Source organism: Lampetra planeri, chromosome 12, assembly GCF_965212315.1.
Source record: "Lampetra planeri chromosome 12, kcLamPlan1.2.h2, whole genome shotgun sequence".
Classification (NCBI taxonomy): domain Eukaryota; kingdom Metazoa; phylum Chordata; class Hyperoartia; order Petromyzontiformes; family Petromyzontidae; genus Lampetra; species Lampetra planeri.
This window is the reverse complement of record NC_136118.1, coordinates 1,910,964-1,919,528: the sequence shown is the minus strand read 5'-3', so window position 1 is coordinate 1,919,528 and position 8,565 is coordinate 1,910,964. Positions and strand designations below refer to the sequence as shown.

Below are 8,565 nucleotides of genomic sequence, written 5' to 3'. Positions count from 1 at the left end.
TTTAAACACACAGAGACACGAGTACACACACACACAGGCACAGATAAAGATCCTCCGTAAAGCCTTAACTGACTGTTGGGGCAAGTACTGTTAGAGAGCACCTATGAAGGCCGGCACGGCTCACGAGGGGGTGGGTGGCCAGCGCCACACACAGACGCAAAGACGCACACACATACATACACCGACACAAAGACACACACAGACACGCGTGCATGTGCGGGGAAGAGGAGAGGGGGTGGAGGAGAGGAGGGTGAGGCACGGGGGGGGGGACGCAGGGGGTTACCGCGTCCTTCCTCGCCATTGGCTGCCGCCCCGCTAAGTCGAGCCCTAATTGGTTGCTGGCTAGCGGGGTGGGCGTGGCGCGACGGGCGCTGTCCGCGCTGACTCCTCCTCCGCCACTCGCCAAAGTGAGAAAAATTAGCGAAGCTCCGATCGCTCGGCGCTTGTTCCGCTCCCGCGTCTCACACACGCTCCGTCTCTCTCTCTCTCCTCCCGTGCCTCTCTCTCTCTCAACCCGTGCCTCTTCTCTCCTTCGCCAGGCCGCCTTCGCTGTGCTGCTGCTGACGCCTCCGACCGCTCGCCGCAAGCATGGATTTTGTGATGAAGCAAGCGTTGGGAGGTGAGTGTCGTGGAGGAAAGCACGGAGAGAGAGAATTTTCCCTCGCTCTCTCCGCGCGTTTCCCTCTCTCTCTCTCTGTGTCTCCCTCTCTCTCTGTGTCTCCCTCTCTCCGCACGCTCTCTCTCTCCCTCTCGCTGCTTTAAATGTCGCAATGCACTTGAAACCATCCCGGCTCCCCGTGCGGGCAGGCACGCAGCGCGGCTTGTGGAGATGTGTGTATTGTATTGTACACAATGAGAATTAGCGCGATCGCCGCAGATTTAGTGGAGGTTGTGATCCTCGTTAAGCTATCGTGCCCCCCCCTCTACCCGCCCTCCCCTCTCTCGTTGCCTCGCATCTCCCGCCCCGTGTATGTCTCCCGCCCCGTGCCCCATCCCGCTCGGCGGCGCAGCGCCAGAGACTCTGTGTGTGTTGTTACTGGCCATAGGCCTTCCCTAGGTCGACTCAACCTTAAATTAGTACCTGGTGTAGTGTTTAAAAGCATTAGCACTTTGGGAGACAAAGGGCGTGGCGTTGGCCACCCACCCCCTTGTGTGCCGTTCCGGCGTTCAGAGGTGCTCGCAAAGACAACTGGCCCCAACAGTCTGTTCAGTCGCAACGGGGGCACCTTAATAGGAGCACGAGGTGGTGCTGTGGACATCATAATGCCCGGCCGTCTTTGTGTTGCCAGCTTCGATGCTTAATCTATGCATCAGTAACTCGTTTTAGGCTAAACAGACCGAGGGGGAAGCCAGGACAGGTTCAGACAGAACTTACCGCTAGCAATAGGCGTGGCCGGAATCAAACTTAGGTGGCTGAGTTCATAACGCAGTGCGCTAACCACTGCGTCACCCCAAGCCCCCAACACGAAACAAAGACCAAGATCCCCCGTATAGCCTTTACTAGACTGTTGAAGCAAGTGTTGTTCGCGAGCACCTATGAAAACCGGAACGGCACACGAAATGGGTGGGTGGCGAGCACAACGCCCGGCCGCCTTTGTGTCCCCAATGCTGATGGTTTTCACACCGCACCAGATACACATTTGAGGCTGAATCGACCTAGGGGAGACTCAGGACCGGTTCAGATATTCGTTACTGCTGTTAGCCGTGAGCGAAAATCGAACTTGGGTCGCTGGGTTCGTAGCGCAGTGCAGCGCTCACGCACTGCTCTCACACACAGTAACTCTACCGAATAGCGGCTCTTCACCAATACATCTATATATTCCATACAGACGATCGTGTCAATTCTATTGATGTTCTGGAAGGGTTCGAAAGCTTTGGGGAAAAAAATAAAAAAATTACATCCTTGACGTTAGAAAAGCCGACAACGGATGTATTTTGAATTTCTCCGCCAAACATTACCCGCTAAACACTGTCCAATGACGCGGTCCCGTTAACGTGTGAACCGAGTAATTCGCCGACTGTGGATTGTGACGTCACGCCCGATCACACGCGATCAGACCCCGCTACTGGTAAACGAGCGGCACATAAATATATAGTTACGATAAAGAGCATGCGAACTCACAGCACCCTCATACATTCCAGCCTTCATCAATCCACTGCTGGATGAAGGAGTCCGTTTTCCTTGCGGCGCCATTCTAGGGGGTTGTTTGACCATACTTCACCACGCTGGTCAGTACGGGTTGGTGATTTCTGGAGGCGGGGGGGGGCGGGGGGACCTGTTCAGACTTCACTCGCCGTGGCAGGGAATTACTGAACTCAGGTCGCCAGGTCTGTAACGCGAACGGCAGCGTCACCGCTCGCCCCCCCACCCACCCCCGCCCACCTTCCAGCTGTGCGAGAGTTGATATATCACACGTATTGTGTGCAGTCCATAACTTGAACGCGTATTTCCTCAACGTGATAGCCCCGTGTATTTACGAGTCGACACGCGCTCCAGCATTTGGCGCAGAGACACGTGAAGGCGTCCACAGTGCTGGGGAGGGGGGGGGTGGCGGGGGGACATTCTATTGCGATCGGATGATCCCTGAGCGCTATAGTGGGGCGGGGGGGGTGCGAGGGGGAGGTCCCCAGGGAGGGGGGCTCCCTGGTTCTTAGAGATATAAATGTGCCCCTCCCACGCTCTGAATTCCCCCAAAACTCAAAGAAGACTATGAGTACCTCGCGTTCCTCTTTGCACAACCTCCAACCAAATACGACCCCGCATATCCCCCTAACGTTCCCTTTTTACCCCTTTCCCCCACCACTCCCAGCCCCCACGCCTGTACACGACTGGGTCGAACCAATAATCGTTACGTTAAAATTCATGGGAGAAGACACGTGCCTTGACGTCGTAACGTTTGCCTGTAATGTCACACAACGACTTGCAAAATTAAATTTGTCAAAAAAACCAAGAAATGTCAATTGACCAACCATCTCAGTAGCAGGACCCTCTTGAAAATTGGTCTCTCGGTCTCGAGACTCGGTGAAGCTCTGCTCGATCAAGAAGTAAATGTCATTGACCATCTTAAATGTTTTGAACGTTTTGTATTCTACTATTTCGTATTGTGCGATGATTTTTTTTATGACTGCTTGCCAGGTCCCCCTCGCAAAAGACGTGTTTAACCTCAAGTTTTTTTTTTACCTGGCTAAATAAAGGTGAAATAACATATTATCCAAAAAAATCGGGGCGCTGCAATGGCAGTTTAGACGTTGTGAGAATTCGTGTCGTGCAAATGGGTTGTGTGTAAATGAATCCAGTACTATAAATTAATGTTATTGTCATTGCTTTAGGTGTTATCGTCGTCGTTGTCAGTATTGTCCCCAACCCGTCAACTCGCGCGTGCATAATGTTCAGAGAAATTACTCCCCAGCCCACACGCGCACACACACACACATAGAACACACCAAGAAACACACACACACATATATATAGGTAATGGTAACATAGAACAAGATCCCCCGTCTACCCATACATATTGTTGGGCCAAGTGCTGTTAGCGAGCACCTATTAGAAGCCGGCACGGCGCACGAGGGGGTGGTTTGGCTAACACCACGCCCCAACCGCCTTTCTCTCCCTAGTGTTGTCTCATACACACACCGCATCAGGGCACTCATTTATGGCTGAGTCGATCTAGGGGAGGCCCCAAAATATGTTCAGATACCACGGTGCGCTAACCGCTACGCTACCGCTCCCCACTTGTCTTGTATGGGTATTATACACACTGTGGCACACGCACACGTGTGCCTTTGATGTTTCACGCAGTGCGCAATGAACCCTCCCATGTCAGTTCAATCCCCTGCCACGGCTACCATCAGTGGTGGATCCCATCTGAATCTGTCCCGCCACCGTTACCACCACCCCCTACACCCACCCGCACGTACCAGCGTGGTGAAGTATGGTCAAACAACCCCCATGAATAACACGACGTGGGGGGGGGGGGAGCCTTCATCCAGAAGTGGATTAAACAGGTAGTGGGGGTTGTTAAACCATAACCGTTAACCGTTATTAGAATCGTCCCCAGTGGGATGTTAGTACTTTCACACTCTCGTTTCTCAGTTGAAGGTAAAACGACAGCCCTGCAAATCCTTGCATGCGTCACTGATAGCGTAAGGGGCCTCTCTCCACTATGCATGTGTGTTAAACTTCTTTCGCACCGTACGTAGCCAACCGTGCTAATCGGAGGTGCGGGAGCTCTACGTGATGCAGGAGTTGGTACATTAGTCCACGCTGCCCAGGCGTCTTGGATGAGGTCTGAGTACCCACGCTTTAACCCACCCGCTTGTGACCTGCCGTTTCTACGTTTTGTGGGTGGATGTGTCTAAGAATCTTGCCCCCATCGTTTCGCCTGCCGCACCGGGATATCGAGCCGGACCGGAGACTTCTGCATTACAAGTCGAGTCACGTGCTGGCCATCACACCGCTGGGGCAGCTCCCCCCGGCCCCCAGTGAAGAGAGAACAAAGCTAGACGCGTTACGTTAACTGCTGCAGACATTTTTATTTGTGCGGCAAAACCGGTAACCGGTGTATTATTCTTCTCCCCATTCCGATAAAGGTAATGGATTGAAATAAATAAACAAACGATTTCTACGACCCAAGTACACGACACTCTGATCGTATACATGCGAGGACATGGGGGAGGGTGTCTGCACGGACACGTGGCCGATGCTATCGCTTGACGGAACTTCAGTGGAATGAGATGATCACTCACGCGCACGGCTGCAATTTGCAGAGGTTAGCGTTACATTTGTAGGGGGCGGGGATGTTGGGGGGGGGGGGATTCTACCGTCCATGCCCCCACCCCACCCTCAACCCACCCCCAAATCTCACCCCCCACCCACCCCTCCCATCTCTATGCCACTCCTCACTGCGTCTCGCGCAGTGGTGCAGTGTGGGTGACGTTGGACAAGGAATGTCCAATTTCCCCAGCTCTCCGTAGCCAGACATGGGCCCGTGGGTCCATCTCGACCCGTGGACGGCAGCGCAGTTGGACCGCCTGCGCACTCTGTCGATCTCGTGTGTGTGTGTGTGCCTCGTGCTTGAGTGAGTGTGTGTGTAGGGAGCGGTGGCGCAGTGGTTTTCACTCTGCGCTACGATCCCAGCGACCTCGGTTCGATTATCGGTGTTATTTGATTGTGTATTTGGTGCGCTGTCTAAAACCATAAGCGATGTTGAGACAAAGGCGGCCTGGCGTGGCCCTGGGGCGTGGTTCTGACTACTCCGGCAATTGCCGTGCCGGCCTTAATAGGTGCTCGCTACCAGCACTTGCCCCCTAAAAGGCAATAGTATCGTAGCGATACGGAGACCTTTAGCATGGGTAAGATCTATCTGCATCAACATTGGTATGCATTCAAATTCAACGACGCGCTATAGTATAAACATCACATTATTTATTCACGTGTGTGTGTGTGTGTACGATAAAACAACCTACATCTTGTATGTACTTTGTCAATTGCAATACGCTATATCCACAGCGCGTGTGCGTGTGTGCATTTAGTGTGCGTAATGTGTAACTCACGAGCGCAATACAAGAAAAGGGTGGGAGCGGTGGCAGAGTGGTGTGCGCACTGCGCTGTGCGGCAAACCCAACGCGCCTGAGTTCGGTGTCCGACTCGGCCTCTCACAGAAGTCGCGAGTATTCGACGAACCCGATTCCTGCATCAAAGACCAAGATCCCGCGTCCAGCCTTAATAGACCGTCGGGGCAAGTGCTGTTCGCGAGCACCTATGAAGCTGGGCAGGGCACACGAGGGTGTGGGGTGGGTCAGCACTACGACCGACCGCCTTTGTCTCCCCAGTGACGATGTTTGCATATAGAACCAGGTACTTATTTTAAGGCTGAGTTAATCTAGGGGAGGCCCAGAACCGATTAAGAAAATTGCCACTAGTGTTAACCGTGAGCGGAAATCGAACTCGGGTCGCTGGGTTCGTAGCCCAGGGCGCTAACCACAACACTACCGCTTCACATGGTCCCTGCACCCCCCCCCCCCCCCTCTTTAGCAACGCGCACTATCACCAAGGTGGGGTCAAGTATAGACAAATAACCACCCCCCCCCCCCCCACGATCCTCATCCAGCAGTAGATTGACAGAGGACTGCGCATTCTGAATTATTACTATCATTTACAGGAGCGCGAAACGCACGCCAACGCCGCTACTGCAGACTGCTGCTCCTTTATGGAAGCATCATCGTAGCCGGTGTGCGTGTGTATCCGGGCTGGAGGTGTCGCCGTGCAGTGGAAAGAGCGTGACCCCCCCCCCTCGCTCCACCGCCCCCTCCCCCCTGCCCCCCCCCGTGCCCCCTCCCCTCGGCTCGGCGCGGCTCCATTAATCACGGTCGCGCGCACCAAATTAGCCGCTCACGAGACACGTGACCCGCACTTCCCCCCCGGCGGCCTTATTGAGCGGCAGCCGACGTCATGAACAAACATTAAAAAAAATACGTACCTGATTTTTGTTTTAATTAAAATAAAATAAAAACTTCAACGTGAGTAACATAGTCACCCGATCGCGGCAGGGAAGGCGAATAAGAGACTTCGCGTGGAAAGAGAGAGTGGCGCTGGGGATGAGGAGCCACTGGCGCTAGCGTTGTTGGCATGGGCCCTGGCGAGAATCAACATCTTTAATTACGAGCATTTTGCCCGTCCAAGGGACGGTTGTGTTGCAATGAAGCTGAGACTTGCAAGCGAAAAGCAGACCGCGACGTGATATTCATTGCATCCATTCGTGTACAATTTGTAAGGGCGCGGTGACACAGACGTTACGAGCGTTGCACACAGACATTCTTGGCTCATTATAGTAAGCAGTAATAATGGGGGGGGGGAGGGGTGTCCATTTGGTGACGTCACCTGCTCATGATTATTAATGAGGGGGGCTGGTCGATGTGGGGTGACGCCACGAGCGTTAAGGACACATTCCTGGGTGATTAAATAGTAGATATATATCTACTATATATATATCTACTATAGTAGATATATACGGCAAGAATCCGATAAGCTATGAAGCTCTTTTCCACAGACGTTCAGTCGGGGCGGGTCCGAATGTTCGATTTGTAGGGGGGCGGAGATGTTGAGGGGGATTCTACCGTCAATGCCCCCCACCCTCAACCCACACCCCCACATCTCACCCCTCCCATCTGTGCCACTCCTCAATGCGTCTCACGCAAGGGAGAGGGATGGACACAGGTGGATTCATTGACGAACTGGAATGCGCTGGAAATTATCTTCATCGTCAGAGCGTTGTCACCTCGAGATCCATAGACTCACATAGAGACCCATAGACTCACATGGAGACCCACAGACTCACCTCGAGACCCATAGACTCACATAGAGACCCATAGACTCACATAGAGACCCATAGACTCACATAGAGACCCATAGACTCACATAGAGACCCATAGACTCACAGAGACCCATAGACTCACCTCGAGACCCATAGACTCACACAGAGACCCATAGACTCACATAGAGACCCATAGACTCACAGAGACCCATAGACTCACCTCGAGACCCATAGACGCACATAGAGACCCATAGACTCACATAGAGACCCATAGACTCACATAGAGACCCATAGACTCACAGAGACCCATAGACTCACATAGAGACCCATAGACTCACATAGAGACCCATAGACTCACAGAGACCCATAGACTCACATAGAGACCCATAGACTCACAGAGACCCATAGACTCACATAGAGACCCATAGACTCACATAGAGACCCACAGGCTCACATCTCCACCTCCACAGGCTGTCAGCTGACCATGAAAACCCCGCGGTGGAGTTTGGGGCCTCCTCAGTCTGGAGCTACCGTTGCTTCGCGAAACCTCCAGTGAATTAAACTCCAGCCTAATCGAACGCCTTTCCTAACCACATCAACAACAACAACCGCCATTCGCTAACAAATGGCGGTGACGTCACCACGGCGCTTGTGCCAGGCGAGGTGCCCTTTAAAGCCACGTGAAGTGTCGAACGCCCGCTGGCAGGAGGTCACGTCACAGACCCAGGTGCCATGGGTTGACTTACTGAGATGAATGGCTGATGCACCACCTCAGCCGCCCGGCGCTCTGCACATTTTTGCGAGCGCCCTGCAACGGGGAAACAACGACACCCGTGATACCCGATCTCCCAGAGGAGGGAGCAGAGAGAGGAATATGCAGGACTACTGCATACACTGTACTCTACAGGCTGGTCCAGATGTCTTGTGACCCCCAATTAATTGACCCCTAACATTGTTTTTCCTCTGCTTATTCATTTCTGTTTTCACACCCATTGGTCAGCAACAATATTACGTTTTGGATAATTAAATGTGGGTCACAAGACATCTGGACCACCCTGTACATCTCCAACCTCGCCCCGAGGCAACTCCCTCTCCCCCCTCCACTGCTGGATGAAGGCCTCCCCTACGCCATGCGGGTCGTAGCGGTTATTTGACCATACTTCACCACGCTGGTCACTCGCTGCGGGTTGATGGAAGCGGCGGAGCACAGAGGGGCAGTAGAGCGATTGATGTAACTACACTCTTCAGC

The 8,565-nt window shown here is 53.3% G+C and overlaps 1 protein-coding gene across 1 annotated transcript in view; it reads left to right on the top strand.

The window, feature by feature from the left end:
- Positions 1 to 397: 397 nt before the first annotated feature.
- Positions 398 to 8,565, top strand: part of LOC144721500 (complexin-1) — a 38,354-nt gene continuing 30,186 nt past the window's right edge. The window contains exon 1 of the mRNA XM_078599149.1: positions 398 to 619. Within this exon, the coding sequence (XP_078455275.1) occupies positions 589 to 619 (31 nt within the window). The 5' untranslated portion in view covers positions 398 to 588. The remainder of the gene's footprint in view (positions 620 to 8,565) is intronic.